Consider the following 12,838-nt stretch of genomic DNA (forward strand, 5'->3'; position numbering starts at 1 on the left):
CTGGCAATCATGTGCAGAGGTTTATGAAGTCATGCAGTCATGTGACTGGATGACGTGCACAGGTGAATATTAAAAAGGAGCCCTGTGTTTGGGTTTAGAGGGCCATCAGTGTCTAGTGGTTGGAGTAAATAGTAATCAGCAAAAGACTTTCAGGGAGGGTTACAGACTCAAGCCCTGTCTCAAGAAGACAAAGCCAAGCAAAACAAAAACTATAAGCTGTGTGGTTGATGCACCAAATAGTCACCACTAGTCCAGCCCGTGAAAGATGTTCAATACATTTTCAGGGAACGATTGCTTATTATGACACCTGAACATCAGTGGGGAAGGCCTAGTCGTTACTTATCTTTATAACAACCCAAACTATTAAAAAAAATTAGGGTTTAGTATATAGCTCAGTCAAGGTCCTGGGGTTCACTACCACCATCACTAAGAAAAAAACAGAAAGCAGACTATACTTCAAAGGAGGTGAGGTTATCAGCAGAAGAGAAACATGAAGCTTAGATTCCAGGGGTCAGGTAGAGCAGCTTTACTCACCAGCTATCAGACCACATAACCCAAGCTCTGAAGCCCTAGGTACTACTGTTCAGATGCTGAATTTAAGGTGTTTAGACACAGGCTGGGGACAAGAAGTGACAACTCTGCTCCCAGGGAAATTCAAGGGGTGTGTTTCAATGGCATGTTTATTAAACAAATGCTCATGACAGATTTTCACAACAGCAACAAATGTTATTCCACAACATCATATCTCCTTACTGAGAAAAAAATGACAATCGCAACACAGATGGATTTGATTACTTTTTCATGTTTCCTGGGGGGTAAAGCCAGTGTCCTCACTGGTCTTCCTCTCCTTTCGCTTGGGCACTTTTATCTGACCTCATTTTCTTTACCTCTTCTCTGGCCACATGTCCCCGGAAGACTGATTGGATTTTGAGAGCAGCGTACTCCTCCTTTTCCCTTTCTTCCTCAGTAGACTCCTCCTTCATCGAAAGGAGACAAAGTGAGAGACTTTTCCAGAATGCTGCCTTTTTGATGCCTCAAAAATGAATGTATAGATATAACTGATTTACAAATGCAACCATTTTGAGGGCTGTTCCTTCCTGGAGGGATTTTATACATTATCACATTGTGTGTATGTGTGTACCAAAGGCCAAATGCCTAAAGAGCAGGCATTCAGCTTGCCACTCTTTAATATGTCTTAATACAAGATCATTGCCAACTTCTTTTCTCTTGTTCCCAGACAGCACCCATTTAAAGTTGCCTGAGAAATAGCATTGTGTTTAGGGTGGGGAAGCAAGAAAGAATCCTTGAAGTACTACTGTGTCTATGTTAACATCAGTACATGTGCTGTTTTGAAATAATTGTGATTTTATAAGATGGATAAAAATGTTAATTCTAATTTCTAAATGTTTAGACAATTAAAACCACACATTAAGAGGTGGAACATCAAAGAGAAAGTCAGTTTATTAATATTGGGCTTATCAGTTGGCTAAACAGGGACATACAGTTTCTTCTTTTTTTAAACAGGTATAATTTACAGATGGCAAAATTCATGGATCCTAAATGTAGAACTGAAAAAATATATGGCCCTTAATGTACCTTTTTAAAGTTACAAACATGATAAGTACATATTAAAATCTCCTCAATCTATCACTTGTTGAAACATTTTCACTTCCCCAGCTCTTGTTCTTAAAAAGTAACCATTATTGGAATGAGTCTACCACAAGATCCAGCAATTCCACTCTTAGGCATATACCCAAAAGAAGCACATTCATACAAGGACATCTGTTCAATGATGTTCATAGCAGCACTATTGTAATAGCCAGAAACTGGAAGCAGCCTAGATGCCCCTCAACTGAAGAATGGATAGAGAAAATGTGGTACATTTACACAATGGAGTACTACTCAGCAGAAAAAAAAAAAAAAAAAACAATGGAATCTTGAAATTTGCAGGAAAATGGATGGAACTAGAAGAAACCATTCTGAGCAAGGTAACCCAATCACAAAAAGACAAACATGATATCTACTCACTCATATGTGGATTTTAGACATAGAGTAAAGGATTACCAGCCTACAATCCACACTGCCAGAGATGCTAGTAAACAAGGAGGACCCTAAGAGAGACATACATGGTCCCCTGGAGAAGGGGAAAGGATCAAGATCCCCTGAGCAAATTGAGAGCACAGGAAGAGGGGGGAGGGAGCTACGAGAATGAGAAGGGGAGAAGAGGAAGGATGAAGAGGTCATGAGGGAGCAGAAAGGTTGAGCCAAGGGAAGAATAGAAGAAAGGGTATGTGATAAGTAGGGTTTTAGTTGGGGGGTGTTAGGGGAGGACGGGAGGGAGAAGGGAACTGGGATTGTCATGTAAAACAATCTTGTTTCTAATTCAAATAAAAAATGATTTTAAAAAAGTAACCATTTTTGTAGGTTGTGTGTCTCTATGTGTATTTGTGTATATTTATACATTCTTCCAAAATTTCTCTATGTATGAGTCCATTTACATGAGACACATTTGTTTTTCATTTTTAAACAAGACCATACTAATTGGAGTGCTCTACAGCTACTTTCCCCATGGAACCAACACATCTGGGTTCTCTTCTTTGCTATTATTTCGTATGTAATTTTGCTCAGTTTTAATGGGAGGGACATGGCCACTATGTTCCATTGTACTGATATCACTCACCAGAGATTTAGTCATTCAGTCAACAATTGACTGACCTTTGAGATGTTCAATCCCCTCCATTACAGCGAGTTAAGTTTAGCTCTTAAACTTTAAATGCAAATAGACTGGCATAAAATTCTGTGAGATGATTCTCTAATATGGGCAAGTGAATTACTCTTAAGTTAAAAATCAATGGAACTGTAACACAAACTTGTAACAGCTTATAAAAGAGCATCTATAAGAGAAATGAGGAAATGTTTCCATTTTTCTATATCTCTGAATTCCTATTACATCTGATGCCATTGTTAGACTAATTGGGCTGTATCAGTATTATTCTAGAATAATTGAATAATGTAAGGAAAGAATGTATCTCAGTAGGGTATGTTCATTTTAGGCATCAATATTGCTGAGATACTAGGACATGAAAAGGAACTCAAAGGTTTGAACTCTGACATTGTACAGAATGAATTCTTTTACACAAAACCAGGTTTGCCTTCCTTCCTTCCTTCCTTCCTTCCTTCCTTCCTTCCTTCCTTCCTTCCTTCCTTCCTTCATCCCTCCCTCTCTCTCTCTCTCTCTCTCTCTCTCTCTCTCTCTCTTTCCTTCTTTTTTTTGAGACAGGGTTACTTTGTGTAGCCTTGGCTGTCCTAGAACTAGCTCTGTAGAGCAGGCTGGCCTTAAACTCACAGGAATCTGCCTCCCAAATGCTGGGATTAAAGGCATGTGCTGCTGCCACCACCACTAGGGAAAGCCTGGTTTTTCTTAGTTTGGACTATGAAGAATACAGGCAGTGATGTTGTGGTAAATGTTTAACTGGCTCTACAGAGAAATAATAGAACCACACAATATTTCCCTCCTAAATACCACCAAAGCTCTGGTTTGTAGTGTTTACCTTAGTCTCAATATGCTTAGATGGCTGATTTTAAGTTATCAAAATGATGTTTGTTGCTTTGTACACAATTATCTCCAAGTAATGGCTTTAGCACACCACTGAATAGAGATTGTTAATATCTTTGAGGATGGATTTTCCTATTTGTGTGTGGCTTGGATGTAGAATATCAAGGCAGGCAAGCATTTCTATAGAAGACCTTGCAGGAAACTGTGTAAGGCCATTTTATTTGGTGGTATGTAATTGTTTTCCTTTAGTTATTTCTAACCTTTGCCTTTGTGTGGTGGCAACAGCAAAAAGTAGTAAAAAACTCCCAAAGGAGAATATTTATATGAAAGATGAGAGGAGGTTCCAAGTTCATCTGCCTGCCTCTTTCCCACGGAAAGATTTTCTGATCTAGATGTTTAAAGGCAAGAATGGGTTTATGAAAATAATCTGCCAGTTTATCACTGACGTTAACCATCTAGAAAGCAGGGTTCTAATTTCAATAATAACTGATATGTTGATATGTATTTTGTGCACAACTTTAAACGTAGTAATAACATTGTGTGTGTAGGAATACAAAAGTAAATGAAAAATACTACATACGAAGGCCGTAACTGGTGTTTCTTCTCTCCCAGATGATTTGGCCATTTCTTGTTCACATTTCTCAGTTTGTTCTGGGTCCTATAAAGAAAAGAGAGGGCCACATAGGCACTGTTTTGAAGATAGCAAACTCTGGACCATGCTGCATAAGGGTAACTGGAAGGAACGGTATTGAGATGCATGGGGAATTAAAGATACATTAGTTGTTTGTTTTGTTTTTTTTGTTTTTTTTTTTTTTACAAGAATTTGTCTTGGGAAAAAAAGGAAGTGAATGAAAACTCAAGGGATAAACCACTGTCTCACACTGAAAGTTTGGTAATAAATCTTGAGGACAGTATAAAAAAATTTGTAGTTTCTACAATAGCAATAAAACTAAAGTCATTGTATTCCTTAGTATGAAGCCAGGTTGACTTTTATAGACAATTATAAATTAAAAACTAAGTCAATATTACAGAAGAGAAGGGGATTTGGGAAGAGATGGTAACAGAGGATGAATATGATCAAAGCACATTATGCTCATGCATGAAAATGTCAACCATTACTTTATGCAATTAATATACAATAATATATGAAATGGAGGAAGTGAGTTTCACTTTGGAAAAAGATATATGTACAAAGACTGAGCCAGCTCAGTTTGTTCTGACATAACTAGTCCATTCCTCTACAAAAGAGGCATTGCTAGCTTGCCTTCAAGAAGAGAATTTTTAACACATAAAACCGAAAATTGAGGATACATAAATAATACAAAACCCTGAAAACCCAAAGTAAAAGAAACACCTTGAATTTCTATGTGACACAAGGACATAACGTTTTCAACATTATCTCTTTGATTTCAATAAAAAGCAAACAACCCAAAAACACATGAGTGCTGCAGACAATCTGGTAAAACTAGAAATAAAAGGAACAGCCTCATACATGCAGGTGTAAATGGATAGAAATTCACTTTTGAGTGCAAATTAACAGCTTCTACAAAAACAGTCTCCAAATCTACTGGAGAACACTAAAGCCTGGACATTATCAATGTCTCTTGAGTCTACATCTGAGAAAATGGCATTTTCCCAATTGTCTAGAGTAGTACTCTAAAAAAATTTAATTTATTGTCTTTTTTTGTTATTGTTGCTATTGCTGTTTTGAGACAGGATTTCTTTATGTAGCCCTAGTTGTCCTGGAACTTGCTCTGTACACCAGGCTGGCTTAGAACTCAGAAATCTGCCTGCCTCTGCCTCAAGTCCCGAGATTAAAGGCATATATATATATATATATATATATATATATATATATATATATCAAATTAGTCTTTAGTCTTTTTGTAACACGGAAATGAAGAAGTTGGACTAGTAGTGTTTTATTTTATAAGATATAATTAATGACTTGTGATGTTCAATAATGTTTAAAGAATAAGAGATGGGAGAAATTGTGTAATGATCAAGCTCCTTCTCCTGTTGGTCATCTTTAAATTTATCAGTACTCAATTCAGATAGTTTAGAAGATTTCTCATTATAAAGAAGTTCTGTTAACTTTTTAGTAATGCTTGACACACTTCTCAAAAATTGGAGAGACAATAACAATTTCTTTTATGGATAGAAAAATATAGTCACATCTGGTAGATTCATAGGACTATACCTTGAATGCATGGTTGTTATAGAAGCGGTCCTCTAGCTTAGCCCCCCATTCTGCTGGATCAAAGCTGGTTTCTAAATAACAAAAATAGTTTTATGCTTATTTTGTGTTCATTACAGTAAATCAAGAACAATACAGGAACACAAGATTCTTATTTCAAATCATAGGTTCTTTACTGACAGTTGAAACATCTTACTGACATTGAACATTCCAGTGCTGCAGGGACAAATAATTATCAAATATATAATGACTAGTTTAATACTGAATGAGCCTTTAGGGGATATTTACTCATAAGGAAATGGGAAAGAAAGAACAAATGTCAATATTTTAAATAAATAGATACCTAAAACATACATTAGCAACTGCATAAAAGCATTTGAAATATGGTAAGGAGTCAGGGAGACTGGAAAAGTGAAAAACGGAGGGTTTTCAAATCAGACACACTATGTAGACAATTAACACAAACAAGAAGCATTTCCATCCAAAGATAATTTAATTTTCCATCATGAAGAATTTCAAACTCCAAAAGTAGGATGCTCTTAACAAGCCCATGTGCGTATCACCTAGAGGTTACAGTCATCAAATCATGGTTTATCATTTTATCTATACATTTTCTTCTGGTTATTTTCAGGCCAACCTCAAACACCATATTAATTTAATCTACAGATATTTAAATTTGTACCTCTAAAATAGTCCTTAAAATATATGCATGTACCATTATCACATCTAAAATATTAACAATTTTTTACAATCATCCTGTAACTAGCCAATAATCCAAAACTGTCCCCACTGTCTAATATGCTTATTTAGCTTGGTCATATCAGAGCCTCAGAATGGACACACAATGCCTTTTATTATATGTCTTTTAAAGAATTTGAGTAGAAAATCCACCACCCCCTTATTTTTCTGTGCAATTTGTTTGTTAATGAAATTGGGCCAGTTTTCCTTTGGAATTTTCCAGTGCAGATATTTCTGACTGTCTCCATGGGGGATTTTAACAGGGTCACTTGCCCTTGAATTCCCTGTAGACTGGTAGTTCGATTTGCAGGCTTCATCTGATTTAGGTTTGATTGTTTTGGCAAAAATACTCATTGGTAGTGCTACTTAATCTCAGAAGATAAGTCATATCCTGCTCTCTCTAGCTTTTAAATAAATTTTATGGGCTCCTGATGATTGGTCCTTAGCTTATTTAGGGTTACAAAATGATAATGTTCTAAATTAATCAGTACTTATATTGAGGTGGACTCAAGAAAGAAAACAGCCAACCATTTGGTTACCCTTTCACAAATACAGCTTTCACAAAAGATGAAGGTTACAGGTTTGACTCCTTTACCAGCTTTCAGAATAACCAGCTGGCTCTCAGAACCTTCCTAGGTGGCCTAATAATGAGTCCTGTGTCTGATTTTAGCATTATGAGCTCACAAATCTTTAGTAACCTGGGTGAATTCTGGTCCGTGGAGTTTTATTATTTTTCTTGATTCTCTCTTTGTCCAATATTTGGTCAGTGGTGGCTTATTCAGGTGCCACCTAGAAATCAAGAGGAGCATGTTTCCTAGGATAGAAAGATGGTCAGCCCAGTCTTACTTACATTATTTATCCCATGTGTATGGAACTCACTGCAAGACTGGTTCATGGGAAATGGTATTCAGAGATGATGATATAGGGAATATATGTCCACTAACATTTGGTTAGTCATGATTTTGAGGTTTCTAAATGTATGGAGCCAGAAACTACTTCCATTAAAATGTACATTGTAGCCAGGCATTGGTGGCGCACACCTTTAATTCCAGCACTCAGGAGGCAGAGGCAGGCAGATCTCTGAGTTCGAGGCCAGCCTGGTCTCCAGAGCAAGTTCCAGGAAAGCCTCCAAAACAATACGGAGAAACCCTGTCTCGAAAAACCAAAAAGTACATTGTAAAATAGTGCGTGAATGTGTGAGTTTGTGAGTGCATGTCTCTATACATGTATGGGCATGAGCATGCTATAGCACATGGTTGGAAGTCACATGACAAATTTCAGGAGTCTGTGCTGCCCTTCCACCATGAGAGTCTTGGAACTGACCTTTGGTCTTCCGGCTTTTCACCAGGTGCCTTCACTCTCTGAGCTGCTACCATTTTAAAAGAGAAAAGATCAAATTGGGATTTCTAAATTCAAGTCCAAGATTACAGGGTTTTTATTAAACTATAAAATTAATTTTTCTTGCGCTCCAAATTTTATTCCCAATAACACTAGCATGTTTACTTGATTTATTCTTTAATATACAGTTACAAAGTTTCCAGAATATCTCTATATATTGGTCATCTTTCATCACTGTCGCCAATATTTGTGATAGATCAACTTAAAAGAGAAAAGGTACATTTTGGTTCACAATTTTAGAGGGATTAGTTAAAGACTGATTTATTTGCCTTGTTGTTGGGCTAGTACAAAAATTAAAACACCATGCATGCACGCACGCACTCGCGCACATACACATACACATACACACACACACACACACACACACACACACACACACACACACACAGACACACAACGAATATTTGGGTTGTTTTTACAAATAATGCTATAATGAAGAGCATAGAGGTGGAACTTCTGGGCTGCAAGTTAAATAAATATGGAATTTTGGCAGATATTGCAGAATTTCTTTCCTTTAGGTTTTATTTTACATCTCTAGTAGGAATGGGTATTTCTTTTAGCCATATCTACAAACCATACTGTCAAACTCTTGCCTGTCTAACTACATGATGCAGGTGTGGTTGTTGGTAGATGAGTGTTATTTCTTCTATTTTTCTTTATGTGTATTTGTTTGTGTGTGTCTATGGAAACAAAGAGGAAGTCAGGGTCCCTGGAACTGTAGTTACAGGCGGATGTGAGCTGCCAGGAGTGGGTACTGCTATCTGAACTTGGGTCCTCTGGAAGAGCAGTAAGTGCTCTTTACCCCCAAACCATCTCTTTATCTCCAGTTGAGTGAAATTATGATTTGAATTGTTACTATGGGCCAGTTTTACAAAATTTTCATGTTAAGGGCTATTTGTGTTTACCTTTGTGTGAACTGGTTGTTGGTATAAATGTGTTAGAACACATTTTTACAAGCTCTTTATTAGGTTTATTAACTTCCTGGGATATAAATTGCAAGCATTTTTTTTCTCAGTTTCTTATTTGTGTTTTTGTTTTCTTCATGGTGCTTTGCCACATACAAGTTTTCTTTTTATGTTGTCAATTCTATCAATCTGTTCCCTTGTTGCATTTGGGTTTGAAACAAAGGAGGCAACTTAGCAAGCAAGATGTTTTCTTAAGTGATGAATTATATTTTCTTTTAGCATCTATATGATTTCTTTTTTCATATTTAAATTTGGAGTCAATTATATTTATATGGATGTATAATATAAAGAATTGATGCTATTTTGTTTTTCCATTTTTATTTTAGTATAATTTAACAAATCCATATTCTCCTACTGATTTGAGACACCATTTACATTGTATATTATCATGATTTCCATCACAAAAAATGAAGATTAATACTACCTGTGAAAAATGGTGACAAGGGAAATTTTGCAGTATGGGAGACCCAGGCTAGAAATCCACAATGATTTATTTTGTCTTTGCTTGGGAAGGCTAATTTTAGGTATCAGTTGGGAATTCACGTGAAGTTGACATAGGTGGAAGTGGGTGTGGTGGTTAAATTTTTTTCAAATGGTTTTAGTCATTTGTTTATCAGACAGCTAGTATTCTGAGGCCGTTAGTCATCTATTGTTTTTATTACTGTGACCTGGTAACAATGACTCAAATATTTTTTTAATGGTATGTTCCTGAGTTCTAAAATTAAACAAATGACCATAGGATTTTAATCCATGAGTTTGCAAAATTAATGTTGTAATAATAAAATTCATGTTTACAAAACTAGTACTCTTATCAAACGATCTTAATAGCCTTTCCCCGATAATGTTGTAGACTGTGCAGCAAATATTCACCCTGACTAGATATGGGACAGACGAACAGGAGTCAGGAAATGGGTGAAATTTTGAGTTCTTCAAAGGCAGGATCCTAAGGGACAGGGGGTGGAACTGATCAGTGTGTACCGAGTTGTTTTGATTCCAGCCTTGATGTGGGTTTCCTACCTCAATAAAATGATTTACAAAGGAATGCCTGTTTGCTTGGGGCTATTTCTAGTCTCTTTTGCCCAAAGTAATGATAACAAAACTTATGTAACATGATTGTTGCAGGCAAGAATAGGTTTTCAGTAGAAAGGTGTAATCACTCCCCTCTTGACCACTGGGCCAGATCCTCATAATCATCAATCTTCAAGGCTGGGATTTGGAAATTGTATTTATGAAAGAAAGTATAGGAACTTCACTTTGGCTTGAAATCAAATAGTTACTATTAGCATGAACCTTAGTCTCTGTAGGATAGGACCTGGAGAATATACAGAATGTAAATTACCTTCCCCAGCTGGCAATTCACTTGCCAAAGCAGTTTGTTTCTGTGGCTTCGTTGAAGAACAGTTTCATATACTGCAGCAAAAACCAATCTATTTAATCTAAGGAGTGCTGAATTATTTTTATAACACTTATAATACTTTCAAATGAGAAGACTCAAGATTTAAAGAAAACTGCAAATTATCCTTTCGGGAAGAACAGGCAATCAGCTAGCAGGGATACATAAGAACAGGTCTTCCTCCTTCCACACCATGTACATGAGAAATACAGTGAGTGGCCTGGGGAGTGACCTGGTTTTTTGTTTGTTTTTTGAGACAGGGTTTCTCTGTGTAGTCCTGGCTGTACTGGAACTCACTCTGTAGACCAGGCTGACCTTGAACGCACAGAGATCTGCTTGTCTTTGCCTCTCAAGTGCTGGGATTAAAGGCATGTGCCTGGCTTGGGGAGTGAACTGGCAATACTGTTTCAAACAGCAAGAACTGTATTTGAAACCACTTGCCCCATAAAGGCTTTCTGGACAATGAACACGATCTTAAATTTTGTTGTTGTTATTGTTTTCTTTTTTGAATGTTGTGTTCCTGTGTGTGTGTGTGTGTGTGTGTGTGTGTGTGTGTGTGTGTGTGTGTGTGTATTTCGGGTGTGTGGACTGGTGTTTGTATATGTGTGGAGGTCACAGGCTGAAGTCAGGTATATTCCTCAATCGTAAGTTTTACCATAACAAAATGCTTAGTTTATTTAAAAATTCCTATTTTTTTTAAAAGAGCTTACTCTCTCTTTTTTCTAGAAGGTTTTCAAAATATGCTGCGGCAAAAGCTGGTATATTGTCCGGTTGCTCCCTCAGAATCTCCCGTGTCAGCCCTTCAAGAAGATTTCCAAATCCTTGTGGAATTCGGTAGTGGGTGTTGGAGAAAGGAATCGACATCTCCTTGGAAAGAGTGGCCTATGGTACCTGAAGATTCAGTAAAAAGTATCTAATTTTAATGTGTCTAATTTAAATTATATAATCATAGTTATGAAAAACCAACTAACAATCACAATTCAAATGATTTCTCAGACATACATATTTTGGACTTTAAAAAACAATTTAGGCCTGGTAGCAATCTATCTCAGTAGGTAAAGGTAGAGTGGAATGAGATCCCTGTAACCCACATTGTGGAGGGAGAGAAATGACTCTCACAAACTGTCCTCTGAACTTCCATAGGCAGGCTGTGTTCCCAGAGTTACACCTCTGCACCCATGCCACTCAACACATGAAAAAAAAAAATGTATTTCCATCTAGTCTACCCGTTTCTCCTAGAGTTTTGAATTCTATCACGAATCATTGGTTTTTGTTTTGCTTTGTTTTTCCTTTTGAGACAGGGTATTGCTACATAGCCCTGGCTGTCCTGGAACTCACTATTTAGACCAATCTGTTCTCTAACTCGGAGATCGACCTACTTCTGTCTTCCAAGTGCTGGGATTAAAGCGTGTGACACCACGGTCAAAGAATTATAGTACTACAAATGCAGACCCACTAATGTGGGCAAATCATTTTTTTTTAAAGTTAGAGAACCACAGTTTTCACTAGATATTAAGCACTTCATCTTCTTGTCCTTAAAGGTGAGGGTTGTTTTTGCTAGCTCACACTATTTAAAAGACAATGATTGTTGAGAAACCAGTATAAGCCTTTTTACATTGATGAGAAGAAACTAAAGTTTAAAATTAAAAAGCAAACGGGCCAGGAGGGCGCGATGGAGCATTCCTCTAATCCCACCATTTCAGAGACAGAGCCAGGTGGATCTCTGAGTTCTGGGCCTGCCTGGTTTACAGGGCAAGTCCCAGGACATCCAGGGCTATACAAAGAAACCTTGTCTCGAAAAAACAAAAAACAAACAACCAAAAATCAAACGAAACCCAACAACAACAAAAAAACTAGTCTTGGTTCTAGAAATTATTATAATTTGTTGAATAATATTTCACTTTTTTTTCCAGCCCCACTTCTGCAGCACGGCCTGTATTCTGGGATGGGGCTGAGAAAGAGGTCGTGGTTTTGGAAGCCAGCCTTTGAAGTTTGGGGAGTCTTATTCTCTGCCTTTGTCGGTCCTTCTATTTTGTAACTCAAGGGCTGGATCACTGGGTAAGGGCTGCTTCGCGATTGGGCTTGGTACCCTGAGGGGCACGAAGGGGCTCTGAGGGGGGTCTAGGCTGGAGGACTGGAGGTTTAACGAGGCCTGACTTGTGGAGAGTCTTTCTTTCTCTTTTGGCAGAAACAGGAGATTAACTATCGAATCTTCCTGGGTTGTGAAAGCCCTCAACTGGGCGAGGGAGTGCGGGCGGTAGAGGGGAAGACAGGTCAACGTCGAAGACCTAACGTTCCAGATTCGCCAAGAAAGGGCTTTCCCGGCTCCCTATCTGCTTTAGGAGTCGCGGGAGTGTCGGGGATGCGGAGAGACAAAGGCACACGACGGAAAAGGCGAAGCCTCCACGTTAGAGGGGGAATGGGGGAAACTGCCTCACCTCTTCTTTCTCTTCAAGCTGGTGCGGATGGTTCCAGTTGTTTTATCTCGTTGCTGGGTAACCGTTTTTTTTTTGTTTAAACTACGGCGGCCGGGAAGGAGAAGGAAGAGCCTAGTGCTGAGCGGCGGATAGTTTCGTCTACTGAAGGCTCGA

The 12,838-nt window shown here is 37.8% G+C and overlaps 1 protein-coding gene across 1 annotated transcript; it reads right to left on the reverse strand.

The window, feature by feature from the left end:
• Positions 1 to 662: 662 nt before the first annotated feature.
• On the reverse strand, positions 663 to 12,836 carry Spa17 (sperm autoantigenic protein 17). The gene is made up of 5 exons (XM_027411831.2): positions 12,686 to 12,836; positions 10,958 to 11,138; positions 5,757 to 5,827; positions 4,137 to 4,214; positions 663 to 977 (listed from the first exon to the last, which is right to left on the reverse strand). Exons 2-5 carry the CDS (start codon positions 11,109 to 11,111, stop codon positions 831 to 833), a joined length of 450 nt encoding a protein of 149 aa, XP_027267632.1. The 5' UTR covers positions 11,112 to 11,138; positions 12,686 to 12,836; the 3' UTR covers positions 663 to 830.
• Between the last annotated feature and the right edge of the window lie 2 nt (positions 12,837 to 12,838).

This window comes from Cricetulus griseus, chromosome 4 (assembly GCF_003668045.3).
Source record: "Cricetulus griseus strain 17A/GY chromosome 4, alternate assembly CriGri-PICRH-1.0, whole genome shotgun sequence".
In the NCBI taxonomy this organism is placed as follows: Eukaryota; Metazoa; Chordata; class Mammalia; order Rodentia; family Cricetidae; genus Cricetulus; species Cricetulus griseus.